The 22,563-nt window shown below is 47.7% G+C and overlaps 1 protein-coding gene across 1 annotated transcript in view; it reads left to right on the forward strand.

The window, feature by feature from the left end:
• Positions 1-22,563, forward strand: part of PACC1 (proton activated chloride channel 1) — a 32,857-nt gene that overhangs the window by 8,651 nt on the left and 1,643 nt on the right. The window contains exons 3-7 of the mRNA XM_007184983.2: positions 10,208-10,417; positions 11,836-11,987; positions 16,845-16,987; positions 18,199-18,343; positions 20,791-20,898. Coding sequence (XP_007185045.1) covers positions 10,208-10,417; positions 11,836-11,987; positions 16,845-16,987; positions 18,199-18,343; positions 20,791-20,898 — 758 coding nt within the window. The remainder of the gene's footprint in view (positions 1-10,207; positions 10,418-11,835; positions 11,988-16,844; positions 16,988-18,198; positions 18,344-20,790; positions 20,899-22,563) is intronic.

The following is a 22,563-nucleotide window of genomic DNA, read 5'->3' on the forward strand; positions in this document are numbered from 1 at the left end:
AGCAGGAGAGGGCCATGGAGACTGAGCCTCGGAGGATGTCCACACTTGGAGGCCAGAAGAGGAGGTGGAGCTGGAGTTGAATGCAGGGCCTGGAACTAAGAGTAGCAAGACAGGAAGACGGTATGAGGCTGCTGAGCATTTAGCAGCTGAGGTTCGAGTTAAGCACCAGCGCCCAGGATTATGTTCCCACTGTTACTCTCTGAGATAAAGAATTCCTTACCATAATGTGGTAAAAGCCTCAGTCTGTTTGTTGCCTCTCTATCAGGGGAAGCACAACCACTTATTATTCTTTTCAAAGGGAGAGATGAGACCAGACATGCTAATTGAATAAGCAGTTTATTACATCAGAGATGTAATCACATTGAGGAAAACAGTTAGTCATTACGATCAGTTCTCCATGGAAACAGTTGTATATTAATAGAATAGACAAAGATAAGCAACCAAAGGAAAAATAGGTAAATTGGACCTCATCGAAATGAAAAACTTTTGTGCATCAAAGGATACTATCAAGAAAGTGAAAAGATAGCCCACAGGATGGGAGAAATTTTCAAATCATGTATCTGATAAGGGACTTGTATTTAGAATATATAAAGAACTCTTACACTCAATAATAAAAAGACAACCCAATTAAAAAATGGGCAAAGAATCTGAGTAATGTTTCTTCAAAGAAGATATCCAAATGACCGATAAACACCTGAAGAGATGCTCAACATCATTAGTCGTCAGGGAAAGACAAATCTAAACCACGGTGAGATACCACTTCATACCTACAAGGATGGCTACAATCAATAAGATGATGATTAACAAGTTTTGGTGAGGATATAGAGAAATTAGAACCCCCATACGTTGCTTGTGGGAATGTAAAATGGTACAGCTACTGTGAAAAATAGTCACAGCAGTTCCTCAAAAGGTTAAATATAGAGTTACCATATGACCCAGCAGTTCTACTCCTGGGTATATACCCAAGAGAAATGAAAACTTATGTCCACACAAAAACTTGTAATGAATGTTCATAGCAGCATTACTCATAATAGACAAAACAAACAACACAAATGTCCATCAACTGATGAATGGATAATTAAAATAGTATGTTCACAGAATGGAATATTATTGTGCAATAAAAAGGAATGAAGAGCTGGTACATGCTACAACATGGACGAATCTTGAAAACATGTGAAGTGAAAGAAGTCAGACACAAAAAGTCACATATTATATGATTCCATTTATGTGACTTGCCTAGAATAGGTAAATCCATAGAAAGAGAAAGTATTGGATTGGCCAGAAAATGCCTTTGGTTTTTAAGTAAAAATAAAAGACACATTTTTCATTTTCACCAAGAACTTTATTGAACAATGTATTCACCCTTTTGTGCCACTACCTTCTGCCATTTTTCAGGCAACTTCATAATTCCACATTCCCAAAACTTTTTATCTTTTTGAGCAAGGAACTGTTCTAGGTGCCTTTTACAGTCTTCCAGGGAATTGAAAATTTTTCCATTAAGAGAATTTTGTAAAGACCGAAATAAATGGAAATTCGAAGGTGCAATGTCTGGTGAATACGGCACATGAATCAGAACTTCCTAGCCAAGCTGTAACAATTTTTGCTTGGTCATCAAAGAAACATGCCGTCTTGTGTTATCCTGTTGGAAGATTATGTGTTTTCTGTTGACTAATTCCAGATGCTTTTCCATGAGTTGTGCTTTCAGTTGGTCTAATTGGGAGCAGTAGTTGTTGGAATTATTCGTTTCGTTTTCCAGAAGGAGCTCATAATAGAGGACTCCCTTCCAATCGCACTGTATACACAACATCACCTTATTTGTCTGAAGACCGGCCTTTGGTATGGTTGATGGTGGTTCATTTCGCTTGCCCCACGATCTCTTCCATTCCACATTATTGTACAGTATCCACTTTTCATCGCCCATCACAGTTTGTTTTAAAAACGGAACATTTGAGACTTCCCTCATGGTCCAGTGGCAAAGAATCCGCCTTACAATGCAGGGGACGTGGGTTCGATCCCTGGTCAGGGAACTAAGATCCCACATGCTGCGGGGCAACTACACCCGTGCGCTGCAACTACTGAGCTGGCGCGCCTCAACTAGAGCCTGTGTGCTGCAAACTACAGAGCCCGTGTGCTCTGGAACCCGTGCAGCACAACTACAGAGGCCTCGCGCCCTGGAGCTTATATGCCACAACTAGAGAAGAGAAAACCTACACGCCACAACTAGAGAGAAACCCGCGCACTGCAACGAAGAGCCCGCATGCCACAACTAAGACCTGATGCAGCCAAAAATAAATAAATAAATAAATAATAAATCTTAAAAAAAAACAACAGTGGAACGTTTTCATTACGTTAGAGAATCGCGTGTGGAAATATGGTCAAGAAGGTTTTTTTGGATTAACTTATGTGGAACCCAAACATCAAAGCGATTAACATAACCAAGCTGGTGCAAATGATTTTCAACGCTTGATTTGGATATTTTGAGTATGTCGGCTATCTTCAGCATGGTATAACAGTGATTGTTCTCAATTAATGTCTCGATTTGATGGCTATCAACTTCAACTGGTCTACCGAACTGTGGAGCATCCTCCAGCAAGAAATCTCCAACACAAAACTTTGCAAACCACTTTTGACATGTTCAATCAGTCACAGCACCTTCTCCATACACTGCACAAATCTTTTTTTGCATTTTGGTTGTGTTTTTACCTTTCTTGAAATAATAAAGCATAATATGCTGAAAATATTGCCCTTTTTCTTCCATCTTCAATATTAAAATGACTACACAGAAATTCACAAATTTTGATAAGTCTTTTTTTAAATGCACGCTGATATGACAGTTCTCACATACAATCTAACAAAATTGTTTTGAACGAAGTTAAAGACAACTAAGTGCTACCAGAGCCATCTTACGGAAAAAACCGAAAGAAACTTTTGGCCTACCCAATAGATTATTGGTTACCAGGGACTAGGAGGTAGGTGGAGTGACTGCTAATGGGTGTGGAGTTTCTTTTTGGGTAATGACAACGTTCTGTAATTAGATAGTGGTTATGGTTATACACCTTGTGAATATTTTAAAAACTACTAAATATATTCACTTTAAAAAGGTAAATTTTATGGTATGTAAATTATATCTCACAGAAAAACCAAAACAAAATTAAAACAACAAACCCACCACATCACTAAAAAGAAAAAAAGATAAAGAAGTCATTTCTTCTTCACAATCTGAATGCATCTTAGCCCAGTGCTCTCTGCAAGGTGGAGTTTTGCAGGGTTGCGGTAATCAGCCAGTTTCCTTTCCTGTAAATAAAGGTCCCACAATGTTTTACATATCCTCTTAATGGCCTGACTTACATTCTGGGGCAAGTTTGGGTTTTTGAAACTATTCTGTCATGGGTTTTACAAAACTCATAAATTACCTTTCCCCAGAAAATCTTGTGCATTATTTTTCTCTTCTACTACTGTGACTTTGCATATATATAAAGGACGTATACTTTTAAAATACATTCATCCTGCTTGCCACAAAAAAAGCCAGAGTTTGGTTTTTCTGACTGCAGAGTGCGTGGGACGTTTTCTCAAATATGCAGCACCTTTCTAAAAAAATGGTAAAATGAAACGGTGTCTACTTTTAGGATTGGAGTGTCACATATAGCATGTGTGGATGATAAACAATTCTACAGCGTTTTATTTACGTTACATGCCAATTTGTGGATCAGTGAAGGGCCTGTGAAGAGGCTAAACCTGGCTTCTGTGAATGAAACAGAAGAGACTCTGGGCCCGTGTTCCCACGAGAGTAATTTGTCCAGGTACCCCTGCCAAACAAATGCAGGTGGTGCAGTTGTCATGTGACCTTTTTGTTAAATTAGTTTTTTGCCTTAAATTTTTTGCCTTTTTGCCTTAAGTTAGGTTTTTTTTGAAGTTTCGAGAATAAGGAGGGAGAAAGTCATCTCTTTCCCTAACCAAAGGCATCATGAAGGCAGAACATTTCAAATCATGTTGTTCTGGCTGTGATAGAGGAGACCCCTGCCCACAGATGCCTGTCATTGTTCATCTTCATCATGTTGTACAGCCTAGACGTAATATGCAGTTTACCTTAAAAATGTTCTGCTTGTTTTGAAGTTATGTTTTTTCAATCAGGTCTTCTTTTGTCATCATTAGTAACTGAATCTTAAGGAGTAATGTTTACTGTTGTGTAGCGGAAGAGCATGCGCTAGGAGTCAGGACTCTAGGACCCTCATTCTGTGCCAGTTGTTGACTGTGGGACCAGGATCACTGCACACAGAATGGGGTTGGACCAGATAGCCTTTCAGGTCCCTACCAACGCTTAAAAATTCTATTCAGATGTTACACACCAATTCAGTCATTTGAAGTTCCTTCACTTTTATCTTGTGATCTTTTCAAGCCCCCTTAGAATGTAGCAGCCTGAAACCTGTTGCCACTGCAGTTATGAGCAGCTCATGACAGTGAATATGCTTTTACCTGCTATGTTTTGAAGTGAACCTGTGGTCTCACATGGACCATGGGGGCTGGGAGTGCCTTCCAAGCAAAACAACTATGGGTAGGTGCCTGTGCACAAACCACCGTACTTTGGGTCCTGTGGCCCTGCAGCCAAGCTACGTGTGACTGATCAGGGTTCAGCACCTGAGCTAAGGGAAGCCATCTACAGGCTGGGTGTGGAGAAGGGCAGTGTCTTGTGATGTGCCTAATGGGGTACCCTATACAGGATACTCTCCAGGAGGGGGTCTGCATGTAAAACTCAGAGAGAGGGACTTCAAGAGTAAAGTGGAGCAGGGTCATGAGAGGAGCACAGTGGGAAGGCAGGTGGCAGAGCTGTGAGGGAGCAGAAATTGACACAGTCCCACTAGGGACTTACTAAACAATAAGCAGCCAAAGTGGAATCAGAGACAAAGGAAGTTGAAAAAGTGAATTGCTTTAATTCCTTTTGGAGCGCTAGAGCTGCTTGGTACCTTGGCTTCACTCTCAGCTGCCCAAGGGATTTCCTTGGGGCTTCCCGGTTCCTCTTAGAGTAAACATCCATTGTCAACAGTAACCTGTTCTTCACAGCCTGAAGGAACCACACAGACACTTCTGGGAATTGGCATTCCTGTAAAGTAAGAATTTTCTGAACTATTTTACCAGAAATAATAAGGCACACCAGTTGGTTTATAGTTTTCTGTGCCTGAAATACACTAGTATTCTCTGACCAATTGAGGGTAGCTAGTAAGCATTGTAAGACTTAGTTCATCTGTTATTTGGGTTATTCATTCATTTAACAGACATGGAAACATTACATGACTACTATATGAAAGACACTGTATTCTGCCCCACCTCCATTTTATCTTCAGCATATATTTTTTCTAGTTAATTATTATGACATTGTCGTTCCATGCTCTTCATCTTTGTTATCTTCATCATTGAGGGCTTCGTTTTTTGAGGGGTAGAGGGTACGTTCTGGGTCTCCAATAACAGTAATGCATTGAGCAGGCACTCTATAGTGCATTTTACAACAATCTCTCATTTGCTTCTCTCAGAAATCCTAGAAAATTGAAATGATTATTTCCTTTTCACATGAAGAAAGTGAGCCTTAGGAGCATTAAGTAACTGTCCTGGGTCACAGAGTAGTTATATTTAGTAGCAGAGCTGGGGCTGGAGACCAAGCTCTTACTCTACCACTGGCCTAGATATCTGATCTTTCAGTTCGCAAAACAAATGAATAATGAACACCAAATTATTTCTTCCTCAAAATCCTCCGGTGCTTTAGGGACAGGGCTAATGCAACCTCCTCCACAAAGCCTTTGCTGATCTCTGCCCTTAGCCCTGCACTCCCCATTCATCCCTCCAAGAAAAGGAAATCTCACATTTTACATCTTCACATCCTTCTGAATCCTGTAGCACTTGTAGCACAAACCATCATTCCTTCTCTCTTGGTATCTCCCTGAAGCACCTAGCACAAAGTGTTGCATGTAGAGTTGACGCTTGTTGTATGTTTGTAGAAGTAAAGAATGAATGGTTTCCTTCTCTCTGTCAACCTAGGACATTTAAAAGTTCTGTGCTCCTCTTGCTTTTGTGCTTTTAAATAAAAGAAAATGAAATAATTATGAGCAAATACTCTTGTGTCTTTGTATTTAAAGTCCATCTCTTACAGACATCATTTGGTTGGATCTAGTTTTTAATCCAGGCTGACAGTCTCTGCCTTTTAATTGGAGTGTTTAGTCCATTTACGTTTACAGTAATTATTGATATGGTTGCATTTGGTTCTACCATTTTGCTATTTTCTATTTGTCTTATATGTTGTTTCTCTGTTCCTTCTTTCCCAAAAGTTAGAAAACCTTACAATATCGTTGTATAATTTTTGCTTTAGATAGCCTAAAATTTTAAAAATATATAAATAGCTTTTTATATTTACCTACCTATTTAACATTTCCAGGGATCTTTATTCCTTCCTATACATCTGAGTGTTACCATCTAGTGTCATTTCAGAATTTTCTTTAGCGTGCATTGTAGTGCAAGTCTATTGGTGATGAATTCTCGCAGCTTTTGTGTTTGAAAATAACCTTATCCCCTTCATTTTTGAAGGTTAGTTTTGCTGGAATTTTAAAATTCTCAGTTGACAGAATTTTTTTTCTTTCAGTACTTTAAAGATGTTCCATTGTCTTTTGGCCTTCATTATTTCTGATCAAAAGTTAACCTATCGTTAGATATAATTTCCTGTATGTAATATGCCTTTTTTTTTTTTCCTGGCTGCTTTCAAGATTTTTCTCTTAACCTTTGCATTGGCTGTTTGACTATGATTTGTGTAGGATTGGTTTTCTTATTTATCCTGCTTGGCATGTATTGAGCTTCTTGGATCTATAAATTGATGTTTTTTCTCCAGTTTTGGGAAGTTTGGGCCATTATTTTTTCAAATACTTATTGCGATCCATTTTCTCTCTTCAGTTACATGTTGTTAGACTGCTAGATATTGTCCCACAGTTGTCTAGGCTCTGTTAGTTTTTTTCTTCAATCTTTTTTTTTTTTAGATTGGATCATTTAACTTCAACTACACTGACTTTTTTTTCTTGTCATCTTTTGCTTTTGAAGACTATGCTGTGAGTTTTTCATTTTATTTATTTTTCTTTTCAGCTCTAGAATTCCCATTGGTTCTTTTCTACAGTTTCAGTTTCTCTATTTCCCCTCTGTTCATTCCTTATCCTTACATTTTCTTTTAAATCCTTAAAGTGCTGTAAAATTCCTGTCTGCTAATTGCAACATTTGGGGTCATCTTGGCATTGGTTTCTATATACTGCTTTTTTCCTTGAGTATAGGTCACATTTTCTTGTTTCTCTGCATGTCTAGTGATTTTTTTTATTGAACACTAGACGTTATCAATGACACGTTATAGAGGTTCTGGATTCTCTTATGATCCTCTGAAGAATTTTTGTCTTAGCAGGTAGTTAAAATGACAAGACTCAAGTTCTAATCTCCTATGTTCCTTGCATTAGCAGCAGCTGAAATCTCCACTCAAATCTTTCAGTTTCCAGCTGCTGCTTTTTTGCTGGCCCTCCTGAGGTCTCCAGTCAAGAATTTGAGCATATTTCATTTGCAGATTTGGGAGTTGACTACCCTATGTGGCTCCCTCCCTTTCAGGTTTCCCCCTAACCTTCTCTGACTGCTCTGCCAGCCTTGAACTCTGTCCACTGTCACACCCTCATGTGACTTTTTCTCTGTGTGTATGCATCGTTGGTGTCTCTTCTTCTTCTTCTTTTTTTTGGGGGGTGGAATATAGTTAATTTACAATGTTGTGTTAGTTTCGAGTGTACAGCAGAGTGATTCAGTTTTATATATATATATATTTTATTTATTCTTTTTCAGATTCTTTGCCATTATTACAAGATATTGAGTATAGTTCCCTGTGCTATACAGTAGGTCCTTGTTGTTTGCCTATTTTACATATAGTAGTGTGTATATGTTAATCCCAAACTTCTAGTTTATCTCACCCCACACCCCCTCCAGTATCCCCTTTGGTAACCTAAGTTTGTTTTCTGTGTCTGTAGCTCTATTTCTGTTTTGTAAATAAGTTCATTTGTATTGTTTTTTTAGATTCCACATATAAGTGATATACCATGATATTTGTCTTTCTCTGATTTACTTCACTTAATATGATAATCTCTAGATTCATTCATGTTGCTGCAGATGGCATTATTTCGTTCTTCTTTATGGCTGAGTAGTATTCCATTGTATAAATATATTTACCACATCTTCTTTATCCATTCATCTGTTGATTGGACACTTAGGTTGCTTCCATGTCTTGGCTATTGTAAATAGTGCTGCTGTGAACATTGGGAGGCATATATCTTTTCGAATTAGAGTTTTCTCCAGATATATGCCCAGGAGTGGAATTGCAGGATCATATGGTAACTCTATTTTTAGTTTTTTAAGGAACCTCCATACTGTTCTCCATAGTGGCTGCACCAATTTACATTCCTACCAATAGTGTAGGAGGAATCCCTTTTCTCTACACCCTCTCCAGCATTTATTATTTGTAGACTTTTTAATGATGGCCATTCTGACTGGTGTGAAGTGGTAACCTCATTGGAGTTTTGATTTGCATTTTTCTAATAATTAGCAATATTGAGCATCTTTTCATGTGCCTTTTGGCCATCTGTATGTCTTCTTTGGAGAAATGTCTCTAGGTCTTCTGCCCATTTTTTATTGGGTTGTTTGTTTTTTGGATATTAAGCTGTATGGGCTGTTTGTATATATTGGAAATTAATCCCTTGTCGGTCACATAGTTTGCAAATATTTTCTCCCAGACCATAGGTTATCTTTTCATTTTGTTTATGGTTTCCTTTGCTGTGCAAAAGCTTTTCAGTTTAATTGGGTCCCTTTTTTTTTTTTTTTTTTTAAACACCATTACTCTAGGAGATGGATCAGAAAAAATATTGCTGTGATTTATGTCCAGGAGTGTTCTGCCTATGTTTTCCTCTAAGAGTTTTATAGTATCCAGTCTTACATTTGGGTCTTTAATCCATTTTGAGTTTATTTTTGTGTATGGTGTCAGAGAATGTTCTAATTTCATTCTTTTACATGTAGCTGTCCAGTTTTCACAGCACCACTTATTGAAGAGACTGTCTTTTCTCCATTGTATATTCTTACCACCTTCATCATAGATTAGGTGACCATGAGTGTGTGGGTTTATTTCTGGGCTTTCTATCCTGTTCCATTGATCTGTATTTCTGTTTTTGTGCCCCCTACCATACTGTTTTGATGACTGTAGCTTTGTAGTATAGTCTGAACACTCTTCTTTCTCAAGATTGTTGTGGCTATTCAGGTTGTTTCGTGTTTCTATACAAAGTAAAAAATTTTTTGTTCAGGTTCTGTGAAAAATGCCATTGGGCTCTTCCTCTTCTTATAAGGATACTAGTCCTATTGGATTAGGGCCCATCCTTATGACCTTGTTTAACCCAATTACCTACTTAACTGCCCTGTCTCCAAATATTGTCACATTGGGGGTTGGGGCTTCAACATAGGACTTTTGGGGAGGGGCTGGCATTGGGACACATTCAGTCATTTACCATCTAATTGCAGAATGCCTGGTCTATTGAAGGCACAGCGTGAAGGGCTAGGGGTTCAGTATGGACAAGACTGGCCCTGTCGCTGCTCTCATGGAGCTCACAGCCTAGGGGGATAAAAAGACATGTAGACAGTAACATTGCAGAGTGATGAAAGTGGACATAGGGTGCCCTGGGAGCACTGAGGAAGGGGTGCCCAAATCAAGTTATGGGGTAAGGGAAGGCTTCCTTGAGGAAGTACCTTTCTAAACTGACCCTGAAGGATGAGTTCGGAGTCAGCAGTAGCAGTGCCTCAGGCCAGGCTTGGGGTGTGAGGGGCTCCAGGGCTGAGGAGGGCACACTGGGAACAGTTGTTTAGTACAGCTGGTCCTGGGGGAGTGGAGTGGTCTGGGGATGGGGCCAGAGAGGTAGGCTGGGCCGTCTCCCTTGCTGGGTTGTAATTGTCTGTCCCTCTAGAGGGGCGCCTCCTTCAGCTCAGGGTCCCCCTCCTGGCAGAGCAGGTGTGTGGTGAAGGTCGACAGGGGCAGCATGTTGTGATTCGGATGTGAGGGCTGAGGTGGGGAGGTTGGGGGTGTGGGCGACCTCGCCTCCTTGGTAAAGCAGGTCGTGGGCCTGGAGGTTGCCCACCTCCTCTGGATCACGTGTGTGTCATTGTCCTTCAGCCCTGGACAGCGAGTCCGCCTGCAGCAGCATCCGCTTTAGCAAGGCCTGCCTGAAGAACGTCTTCTCGGTGCTGCTCATCTTCATCTACCTGCTGCTCATGGCCGTGGCCGTCTTCCTGGTCTACCAGACCATCACGGACTTTCGTGAGAAACTCAAGCACCCTGTCATGTCGGTGTCTTACAAGGAGGTGGATCGCTACGACGCCCCAGGTAGAGCCTGCCCCAGGCAGACATCAGGCCCAGGTCTGGGGCATCGACTTGCAAATACTCCCTGAGCTGCCATTGCACTCCTGGCATCGTGCTGGGCACCACGGACAGGGCAGAGGAGTCCGAGCACAGTCTCGGTGTGGGTTACGCACCCCAAGAGCTGCTGTTGGTACCCAGCAGAGTGTCACGTGCCGAGGAGGGAGGTGGACCGAGCCTGGAGTGGTCGCTGCAGGACTGGGGTGGGCAAGGAATGCTTATGCTCAGTGGCAGGATATGAGCTGGACTTTGGTAAATGGAAGAGAGTTTCTCTGGGAGGGGGGTCCACAGGAGCAAAGGGGAGCGTAGGGAGGCGGAGGGCTTCTCTGGAGAGGATGAGTCTAGCCTGGCTGGAGCCAGAGGCCAGTGCTGAGGAGAAGTGGGAGTTACAGGTGGCAGGGACGCGAGGCCATCCAGAGGTGGGCGGGGCCCTGCCTGGAGAGGGGCTCCCAGGCCACATCATCCGTACCTCTCCTGTCCCTGCGAGGGGCTGTCTCTGCCGTAGAGCGGGCTGTCTGCTCCAGGCCGGTGGGGCTGGCGCTGGGCTCTGGCAGCGTGGAGTGGACCGGGAGGTGTGAGCTCTGTGAGCTCAGGCTCTGCCCACAGGATGCCCCCGAGTGACCTCGGATGGCCTGTTCACAGGGCAGAGCCGGAGTCTCAGGTCCCTCTGCCTGGGGCTTCTCGACAGGTGTGCTGGTCCCAGTGCTCTTGCCTGTCTTTGCCTGTTTCGTGATTGTTCCTCTTCTCTGTCTGCTTTTGTCTCTTTATCTGTGGGTTTTACTCTCTCTATCTGGTCTCTTGGTCTGACTCTGCCTGTGTCTGGGGCCACGTGCTGCTCTCAGTGTTTCTGCCATTGAGGTTTGAACAGCTGCTGTCCTTAGAGCTTTGAACGAGGTGCCTTGGCTGGGGGAGGGGGAGGGATTTGGGGCTGCGACTTGCACACTTGGAGCTCCCCGTCTGGGCAGGAGACGCGAGACGGAATGAGACCTGGGGAGTCCCGCAGCCGAGGGCTGCCCAGTGGGTCTGTGGGTGGGCGGCGGTGCGGGAGGCCTGGCAGTGCCCGGCTTGGTCTCGGAGGCCTCCTTGGAGGGTGTGGAGCAGGGTTCTGAAGCGGGGCGGGTTTTGGTGCAGGCACTGGGGAGGCTGCATCCCTGGCCGGGAGGGGCTTACGGAGAGGGCAGTTGTCTCCTCCATTAGAGCAGGGCTTTCTGAGGGCAGGGTGTGTAGCTCCCCATCCTCTGTGACACTTTTCTTCTCTCTCGTCTGCAGTCACCCAGGGAGTCCTAAACTTAGGTGGTTGGCGGGTGCGAAAAAATATATGTGACATGATTTTAGGGGTGTGGTGAGGGACTGTGACCGTTCACTTTTCCCTGTTTGTCCCCCAGGCATTGCCCTGTACCCCGGTCAGGCCCAGCTGCTCAGCTGTAAGCACCATTACGAGGTCATTCCACCTCTGAGGAGCCCTGGCCAGCCAGGAGACATGAACTGTACCACCCAGAGGATCAACTACACAGACCCCTTCTCCAATCAGACCCTGGTAACTCTCGTCTCCCCAAGCTGGGTCTGGGCAGCGTGCTCCATCGGCCTCGCACCCTGAGGACCCCAGGTGGCCTCTCCCCGCCGCGGTGCGGGCCCTCGGCCCCTGGCAAACACTCCTAAGTGGAGTCTGGCCGCGGCTGGCTCACCTGCTTTCAGGGAGGACAATGGGGCCTTCGGCCTCCTCTGAGTGACCCTCCGGGATTCCTGACAAAGTGATAAGATCCTGTCCTGGATGGAAGGGTGGCGGGCTGCAGGGTGGGGCCGGTATGACACAGCCAAGTGGGTCCCATAGCTGACTGACAGAATTGCCAGGATCCCTTCTGAAAGCAAAGTTTCTGGGTTCCATGTGGGCCCACCTGAATCACTGTTCCTGGGGGCGGGGCCTAGGCATCCATATTTTGGAATAACTATGCCAGTGTAAGAAGGAGCGCTGGTCCGGGAACAAGGACCCCCGCCCTGCCGTCACCCACGGCTCCGCTCAGCCGGGGGGTGGACGGTGGCGGAGAGCAGCGTCTGCACGGTTCTGGAGGCAGGGAAGGAATTTCGTATATATTTACATCTTCTCCTTTTTATCCCATATCCTTGTTTCCAAAAGGATTGAACAGGGCTGAGTAAGTTTTCCAGCTCAAAGAGAGGAAGGAAAGGTTTTCTAGGCAGAGGAACTCTGAACCAAGGCATAAAGGGAGGAAACAGCATGTTTGTTTGTGCCTCTGAGCAAAATTCCACAGGTGGGTGTTTCTGGAGGGCCAGGTGCCCCCAGAAGGGCAGTGGGCGGTGAAGTTGTGGACAGAAGTACCGGCCAAATGAGGAAAGCATGTGTGTCTGCCGTGGAGCAGGACCTGCTCCTTTGGGTGATAAGGAGCTATAGGTGGGCCTTGAGATGAAAGAATCCCACTAAGACTTTTGCGTTAGTATTTATTCTAGACCTCCTCCTAAAATCCTGCTGAAATGATTCTCACTCCTGCAAAAAATAGAATAAGATAAAATATCGATAACAGCCCTGCAAACCAAGGACGGGTATCATCTGAGGAACAGAAATTTTGAGGAACTGGTGTAAAATATAAATAGCACATTGGGTCAGATTGATGGAGCAAAATCAGAGAAAACCCATGCCCTAAAACAGACGCCGGAGAGGACTGCTGTAGAGGTGAAAGCTTTCCTTCCAACTGCTGGCACTGTGTCAGCACATTGAAGAGCCGGGCTGCTGTAGGGCAGGTCAGGATAATAATTACAGGACCGCCTGCCAGGCTTTTAGCCCTCCCGGGGCACGCAGAGCTGCTGGGGACAGTGTTTGCTCTGGGGAAAAGGCTCTGGGGCCATTCTCTACCTAAGCTAAGGGGAGGTTCCCTGCTTGGGCATTGGGCCAGCAGAGAGAAACAGAGCAGAACTTGAGATGGGACGTCCACAATGGAAGGAGGAGAGAGCCATCAGAAAGGAATCTCTTCCCAGAAGGGAAGTACGCAGAGTGCCTGGCCTGCTGGCCTTCTCTGCTCGCTGCCTCTGAGCGCCCTTACAGTCAGCCCCAGGCAAGGGCGAGCCTGGGAGAGGGCCTTTTAGGAAGAAACCCACAGCCCAGACCTGTACTAGTCAGCCTAACCCTTCACTCAGAAAGAAGAATGGAGAATTAAGGGCCACTAGACTTTTACATGAAACCAACCACATAAAAGGATGGAGAGGAAAAAACAGAAAGGACTCCGGGGAGACGGAAGCTAATTTAAATGAAAAGGAAAAGAACTTTTAAAAATTTTAATGAAGAGCTAGATAATACAGTACAAACGCCGTCTGTCTGGATTCCCCGCTCTCTCCGTTCCCTGTGTACCGACTGGATGCCCGTGCGCGCTTAGATGGCGCTGCAGGTACAGGCTCTCCGGCCGTCTTTCCTCTCGGCTCCCCATTGAGTAGTACGCTACCTAGGAGTCCCTGTGTCCCCAACCTGTTCATGCCAGTTGTATCTGTTATAATAGTTACATACTTTAACTAAGTATTATAGAAACCCATGAAGTAAGGGCACAAAAGGGGAGTCATTTCCATGAAAACTTAAGTTGACGGCAGTTACCTGCCTCCAGCCCTGGGTGACGGGCAGTCTTCACCACTGGGGCTCCTTGCCGTCCACAGCCGCAAACTAGAGAGAGCTTACCCACTCCCTGGGTACCGGGTCCCCTCCCTACACAGTGCAGAGCCGTGGAGGAGGAGCAGAGGGGCTCAGTGGAGCTCCTGAGGGAAAGGGAAGAGCGGGAAGCATAGCCGCCCCCCGAAGCCTGATGGAGCCCCTTGGGTGGGACCTGTGAGGTGTCCTGCCTCAGCCCCCGGGAGGAAGGTAGAGGCGGCGGGCAGGGCCTGCACCTTGGCAGAGACTCCTGTGTCCTGGGTTGCCCTGGCCTTGTCCACTGGGAGGGCCTGCCTTGGCTGTGATCTTCTGGGCCCACGTCTGGAGTGGACACTAGAAAACAGGCACTCCTTGGGCCCCGCGGCTTTGGGCTGTATAGGTTGGGGGGCTGAACAGTCCTTATGCTTCTGCTGCCCGCAGCCCCTTTATTTGCAGTGAGATGTCTGCAGAAACGTGAGCTTCTGGCTGTTTACATCCTGTTGAGTCCACGTGAAAGCATCCCAGCCAAGGGGCTCATCTGGTCCTGCTTCATCAATCTTCAGATTCTCATTTATTTTCTAGTCTCTATTTCTTGTACCCTCAGTTAAATCTCGTTAGTTTTTACCATATGCCTTGCTCTGGTGCAATTAGGGTCACCACCTTTCCAGCCTGTAGGACCCATGTCTGTTTCCTCACCGCCTGCCATATTCCCGGTGTCCAAATGTGAAGTTGATGCCTTAACTTCAGGTGGTTGTTCCTTCAGCACTCCAGTTGTGGAAAACAACTTATGTTGGTCAGAGTACAGGCTAAGCTCCTGTACAAAAGCAAACACTCCAGACAAACACAGCGGCTGAGATAAGAGAGGTCTGTTTCTTTCTCGGGGGACGTCTGTGTGTGCGGGCAGGGCTGCATCACAGGATGGCCAGTGAAGGCTTCTGTCTGTCACTCTGCCATCCCCGGGCGCTGTCTCGGTCCTCGGGGTCAGGGCTGATCCACCAGCACGTGTGCACTGCCTGATCTCGGGAAGGTGAGCAGTGAGGGCGGGCAGTTCCCCGCTGAGGGCCTGGCGTGGGATTGCGTGAGTCACTTTTGTGCTCATTCCAGGAACTTCGTCCCATGGCCACATCTGAGGCCAGAAATGCACCTCCAGTGGGCAACTATATCCTGCTAAAATCTGCAACTGGGGAAGCAGCACCGGTTCTGCAGGAGGAAGTGGATAATGGAAACTGGGGACAGTTAGCATTCTCTGCTGCCACTTAACCTGTCATGGAAAGGTTGAAAATAAACAGATGGACAGAGATCTCTTGGGAAAATGCAGCCGTAACCAGAAGAAGTGGAGTGGCAGTTTTACTGTCAGTTAAAATGGAATTCCAGATGCAAAGGGTTAAAAGAGGGCTGTTTTTGTGGATAAGAGGTTCAAACTCCACTTCTCCCCACTAAGACTTAACAGTCATAAATTTTTATGTGCAAAACAGCATACCCTTTGTATTCCTCAGGCAAAACCTGTTAGAAATTAAAAATACTATCACCTTAGAGTGTTACTAACACCTCTCTCAAATTCACAGTTCAAACAGGCAGAAAATAGTAAGGATAAGAAGTGAGAATTGAATTGGCACAATTAATAAACTTAGAGTAAGTGCATGTTATAACACTGTACCTGTCAGAATACTCTTTTCAAATCTCGGTAGAGTATTTATAAAAGTAGATGTAAAGATGTTTCTCCCCAGTTAATCTGTAAATCCAGTATCATCACAGTTAAAAGTCCTAGTTGAATTTTTTCATGGAACTTAACAAGCTGGTTTTAAAGTACATTTAGAAGAGCATGTGGGGACTTCCCTGGTGGTGCAGTGGTCAGGAATCCGCCTGCCAATGCAGGGGACACGGGTGCGAGCCCTGGCCCGGGAAGATCCCACATGCCGTGGAGCAACTAAGCCCGTGCGCCACAACTACTGAGCCTGCGCTCTAGAGCCCATGAGCCACAACTACTGAAGCCTGCACGCCTGGAGCCCACGCTCTGCAACAAGAGAAGCCACTGCAATGAGAAGCCTGCGCACCACAACGAAGGGTAGCCCCTGCTCACCGCAACTAGAGAAAGCCCGTGCGCAGCAACGAAGACCCAACGCAGCCAAAAATAAAAATAAATAAATTTATTAAAAGAGAAGAGCATGTATACAAAATAACCCTGCCAGGTTTGTGGATAGGGTGGGCAGTGATGTGGAGGGGACCTGCCCAGTCAGATACCAGAATGAGTAAACATTCAGGGGTCAAACCTGCGTCTGCCCACTGTTTGGGTAGTGAGAGTGAGATCCCTATTTCATACCGTAGACAAAACTGAATGGCAGGCGTATTGTGTATCTAAATGTAAAAAAGTTTTTAAAGTGCTGTGAAGAAATACAGGAGAATATTGGTATAATTTTGGTTTCCCTTAGCAAGCAAAATCTAGAAGCCGTGAAGAAGATTGACAAATTTCACTACATCACCTTTAGAACTTCATACAACAAATGGCATTAGAACAGAGTTAATGGGAAAGTGACAGACTGGAAAAAAACACTTGTACCTATACCAGATGGAAGTTAGTACCCTTTCTAAATAAAGAGCTTCCCCGGCACGGCCAGCCAGTGAGGCTCGTGGCGGGAGGACAGGTTGCCGTCGGGCCTGGTCCAGACGCAGTTCCTGGGCGTGGGGTGGGGCGAGGAGCCCTGTGTGCCCGAGGCGAGGTCAGCACCCACGCGGCTCTCCCGGCTGAGACTCTGGCCTTTGTCTCCGCAGAAATCCGCCCTGATTGTGAAGGGGCCCCGGGAGGTGAAGAAGCGGGAGCTGGTCTTCCTCCAGTTCCGCCTGAACCAGAGCAGCGAGGACTTCAGCGCCATCGATTACCTCCTCTTCTCTTCTTTCCAGGAGTTCCTGCAAAGGTGGCCTTTAGAGCTCAGGGCGGGCTTGCTCGACACTCATTCTCTCATTCCGGCCGTGCCCATCGCTGGGCTGGGGCAGAGGGTGCAGGGAAGCAGGGCTGTGGATGAGCCACTGGCCTGGAGGAGGGCCTCTGCACAAGGTCAGGCGAGTCCGGTGGAGGGGTTCCGACACGCAGCGCTGGTTGAGTCCTGGAGGGAGGTTGGTGGGGCCCGCCGCTCCCGGCCGGGGCTGCCAAGGACGGGGTTTTGTGAGCTCCCTGGAGGGCAGCCCCTCCCCTGGGCCTGGCTCCCCACGGTGTCCGGGAACTGGGTCCAGCCCTGCGTGAGGGCTCAGTGCCTGTTTGCCACGCATTTCTAGCAGGAGGATGAAATTTCCTGTTCATGTGTGTTGCCACCGCTGGGGCCTAGAGTGCTCGTGTCGTGGGCCGTGGGGGTGCTTTCGGCACGGGCCTGAGCGAGGGTGACTCAGTCCCTGCAGGTCCTGCGTGGCCCTGGGGCTCCATTTCAAGGAAGCCGGGCGGCAGCTAGGGCAGAGAGGAGGCCGCTCCCCCAGCTGATGAAGCCGTGAGCCACCACCTCCGTCACACCCCAGCGCCCCAATCCTGCCCATCTTGCAGCCCGGGGCCTCCTCCTCGGCACCTTCTGCCACCTAGACTTCCCTCTCCCTTGCCTGCTTGAAGCTGGCTGTGTCCCCTGCCTGCCCAGCCCCTTTCTGCTCCTCTTGCGTGGGTCCTCAGTCCCGCCATGCGGTTGCCGCTTGCCTGTGCGCGCGTTATGATCGCCGTCCTGGGTGGGTGTTGTGGTGTCCTGCCTGGCTGAGAGCTCCCTGGGGAAGCCTCTTCCCTTCTCTGAGGGCCAGTGAGGGCACCCCCAGGGCTGCTGAAACCCAGAGTTCCCTGAGGCGCTGGGGGCACGTCTGCAGAACACGGCGCCGGCTGCTCCGGGAGCAGGTGCTGGGAGGCGGGGGTGGGAGTGGGGAGGGCTTCTCCTGCCGGGAGCCTCAGCGACAGTGCTCGTGCTCTGAGGCAGCTGACAGCTCCCCCTCCGTCTGGAAGCCAAAAAGCAGGCCTTTGAGGAAGGGGGGAGTGGGCAGTGGGAGCATCCTGGTGGTACCGGCAGAGAAACCGGCTTGACGTAGGGGCTGGAGTTGGAGTCTGGCCACGTTCGAATCCTGCCTGATTAACGTGGACCTTTCTTCTCTGCCCTCCAAGCCCAGACAGGGTAGGCTTCATGCAGGCCTGCGAGAGCGCGTATTCCGGCTGGAAGTTCTCGGGGGGCTTCCGCACCTGGGTCAAGATGTCCCTGGTGAAGACCGAGGAGGAGGACGGGCGGGAGGCGGTGGAGTTTCGGCAGGAGGTAGGTGGCGCTGGGCTCGCTTCGCACGGCCACTGACTCCACCCTTGAGTGCAGGGTGCAGGGAAGCTTCGCAGAGGGGTGACCGGTGCACAGGGTCTTTGGGGTGAGGAGGCCTTCGCTAGGATGAGAGCGGACCCGGTGCCCGGGAGTCTGCGTGTTCTTCTGCAGGCAGGGCACGCCCCAGGCCCTTTCCCTTTGTCGCTGCAGCCCTCACGGTGCACACGGCGGAGCGTTTTACAGAGTGGCGCCTCACGCGGCTGAATCTGATGCCTGCTTTCAGTTTGGCTCTACTCCCCTGCCCCGCCGCGCCCTGAGAGGCTGGCAGCTGCATACAAACGTTGATTATTTGCAGGGCAGAGACTGGATATGGTAGCCTCTGGAGTGCGGGGTGCATGGTGATCCATTGGGACGCAGGAGGAAAATACTAGCTTTCTTTTTGTATTAATTTTTAAAAATTAATTATTTTTGGCTGCGTGGGGTCTTCGTTGCTGCACGCAGGCTTTCTCTACTTGCATGAGCGGTGGCTTCTCTTGTTGCGGAGCACGGGCTCTAGGCGTGCAGGCTTCAGTAGTTGTGACACACGGGCTTAGTTGCTCCGCGGCATGTGGGATCTTCCCGGACCGGGGCTCGAATCCGTGTCCCCTGCATTGGCAGGCGGATTCTTAACCACTGCGCCACCAGGGAAGCCCCTGTTTTTGTATTAATTTTTAAAACCTCATCCTTTCTCTATTTTTGAATGTTTTAAAATGCATGTAAAATGTTTAAAATGCACGATAATAGTAATATTATGTCACTTATAAGAAAGTTATAAATATGTTAGGACGTGCTCAGAATTCTTTACTAATGGGAAGCGTGATCAAAAAGCTTTCAGCCCCCTGACCTGGGGCCGGGAGATAGGCCGTGATCCTGGGGCAGCTGGAGAGGACGTCGGAAGAAGGCGTGGCACCGGGGCTGGGGGGGTGGAGGGGCGGGACCTTTGGTTGCCTCAGCAGGGCTGGCAGGCAGCCACCACCCAAAGCAAGGCCGCTCCCCTGCCTGTGGGGCTTCCGCCTCCGCAGGAGTGCTGCCATCCTGCCAGCATCCCTGCCCGGGGCCCGGCCATCCCGTGTGTCGGTGGCTGGGTGCCTGCAGAGGCAGCGGGGAGACAGCTCTGTTCTCGCATCCCCTGCTCCTCCTTGGAGGTTTTCCATCTGGGCTGGACTCCGAGGGGCAGCTTTAGGAAGGGGCTGGCTTGGAGAAGGACCCACTCCAACCGACAGGGCGGATGGAAGCCGGGCTCTCGTCCGGGTCTGCCCCTCCCCACGCCGCGCTCCTAGGACGATTCCAGATCGGAGGCCTTTGCGAAAGGCTTGAAGCCAGTTTTCTTCAAGGGGACAGGGCTTTTTTCCTGCCTTAGGCAGTGACGACCCCCTGGCAATAGGTCCTTAAAATATTCGTATTTTGTAAGGTAACTGTCATCTCCTGGACTTTTACGCCACACTTTTCTCCAAGAACTCCAAGTTCTTTCTCATCCGGCCCCCAAATCAGCGGAGAAAGGAGACTCAGTGTGTTCACCTTGCAGTTAGGTCTCCCCAGGCTACCCCGGCTCTCCTGGTAGCTCCAGCTGTGATCCGAAACCAGAGGGCCAGACCCCCGAGAGCCTGTGCACTGTCGAATGTTTGTGTGCCTCTCAGCATCATCTGCATTGGAAGTCTTTGGTGGGGGATGTGAACTCTTCTGGACAAAAATTTAAAAAAATTTTTTCATGTTTTTATATCATGTTTTAAAGTTTAAAATGCTTTTCCTTTGTGCTGTTTCATGAGAGCCTCTCTACAACTCAGTAGACAAAAAGTGTCCCCCAAAATGGCATTTTGTCCCCCCATTTTATGAGAGCAAAGCAGAGGCTCAGACCATTTGATGGCCCAGCCAGACTTCTGGAACCCGTCTGCTCTCCATTTCACCTCGCAGCCCCTGTAGAAACTGTAAACAGGCCTCACCAAGCACGCCTGCTCACCGTGTGTCTACAGGGAGTGTTCAGCTGGGCAGAACTGCGAGGCTGGACTTGGTCCCTGCAGACCAGAAGGGTTGAAATACTCAGCTCTTCAGGTCAAGTATTTTGAAATTTGGGATTTTTATGGCTTTTAGTTGTGAGTCTTACACAGTACTTTGAAAATGGTTTAATCAGGAGTACAGATACCTAGCGACAGATTTCAGTGACAATCCAAAACACCTATTGTGCACCTCAGATCCTGTCCATTTCCTCAAAGAACGATGGAAACCAGAGTAAAGCCTTGGCTCTGGGACCAGTCTCGGGATATCGTGTAGAGGTTTTTGGCTCTCTCCCTCCAGAAGATGGTGTGAGGAGAGCCGAGGTCTCAGCTCCGCTCACTGCCGTCTCCTTGCCCGTGGCCCTGGCCAGGAAGGGACGCAGAGGCGCTGTAACACTGTTTTCTCTCCTCTCTACCTAGACCAGCGTGGTTAACTACATTGACCAGAGGCCAGCGGCCGAGAAAAGTGCTCAGTTGTTTTTTGTGGTCTTTGAATGGAAAGATCCTTTCATCCAGAAAGTCCAAGACGTGAGTATTATCTCCGACCTTGACAGGGAACTTCCCACCCCGAGGCGTTTTGGTGCATCCTTGCGGGACGTCCTCATCTTCTGTCATAGCGCAGATCTCTGTGTCTTTTGTATTTATGACATTCATTTTTTATATCATTTGTGTTTAATTGATCTCGTCTTTAACCCTGGACTGTCGTCGCTGTGAATGTGAGGGCTTCGTCTTTGTTCACCATTTACCTGGCGTCTGGCCCGGTGCTTAGTCCAGCGTAGCCGCTGTGTAGTGATAGTGAATGAACTAAGTAGAAAGCATTAAGCTAATAATCTAGATTACCAATGTTGGAAGCCATTCTTCTTTATTGGTTCTCTGCAGGATGAGAGTCATTTTTTATTTGTCATAAATCAGAGCAGAAAGGTACTAATCAGAAATTAAGAGAGCATCAATTAATGCCAGATCCCAGACTCACCATCTCAGAAGGGGAGGGGTGATGGGACGGCTTTGCCAAAAGAACATTCGTGAGACACCATTTACCAGAGCCAGTCCCAGATCTGATACTGATTGTTGTTTAGATCATCACAAAATGTCCTGATGTGCTTGTGGGTTGGGGGAAGACATTTCAAACCTGAGGCTCAAACAGGGAGGGTCTCTGTGATGTGGATGTGCCCCATGATCCCACCACCGCTGTTAGTCGTGGCCTGGCTGGGCCGTGGACACGTAGGCGTGTGCAGACGCCCTGAATCAAGACTCCCCGTGGAAGAAGGAGCGCCTTCAGCTCCACACGTAAAACGTATGAGCCAACGTTTTTTAACCTACTGTGTTCAGTATGAAGTCCTATTATGGGCCAAGTAAAGCCCTGAGCTCGAGGCCGACTGACTTGCATCGTCCCTCAGCTTCACAACTGTCCTAAATGGTGGTGGTGGTGGTGTAAGTTTCGTATGTGAGCCTGAGGTCACCCTGCTGAACTGGTTCTTAGAAGTGCTGTGTGTTTACCAAGCGGGGAACTCAGACATACAAGCCGTGACCTCGGCCTGAGGGAGTTGCACAGTCAGTGAGAAAACCATCTGGGCTGTAAAGGAAGTAATTCCAGACAGTAAGGACCTGCGAGAGGGGTTTGTGGGATAAATCTCTCTGCTCAAGTCGAGAGGGTTTTGGCTCAGTGGTCAGAGGAAGCTGTGAGGGGCCTGGAAGGATTAGTAACTCGAGGTGGGAGGAAAGCGTCCCGGGCAGGGCACACTGGAGGGGCCCACCTGCAGGCAGGAGTCCCTGAGGTGAGTGGAGGACGGGCAGTCGCTGGACTGGATAGGAGGGGAGGTGGGAGTCACTGTGAGATGGGAAGCAAACAGGAGCTGACCGTACAGATGGGGTGTATAGCTGGGGGGAGATCTGTCTCAAAGCAAGGTCAGTCACATTGTGGGTTAGGCCAGAAATTTAAAGCTCAGGACTGAGTACCTTATTTGTGCAGAGCTTTTTGAAGAAATTTTTTTTTCTTTCAGGATCACTTTATTGTAGGGAGGGATTAGTATTTTTCTCCTCAAACTGAGCTATGGACGAAGTATGGAGTTACGGCAGTTTTAGAAACCAGTTGTTTTTCTAGTTGCCTCAATAATTGGAGGGGCTCTTTGACAATAACACTGAAAATCAAAAATGGAAGCCAACAGAGAAGGTTGTGTTTGTTTCTGTTTTGCA

Source organism: Balaenoptera acutorostrata, chromosome 1, assembly GCF_949987535.1.
Source record: "Balaenoptera acutorostrata chromosome 1, mBalAcu1.1, whole genome shotgun sequence".
Classification (NCBI taxonomy): Eukaryota; Metazoa; Chordata; class Mammalia; order Artiodactyla; family Balaenopteridae; genus Balaenoptera; species Balaenoptera acutorostrata.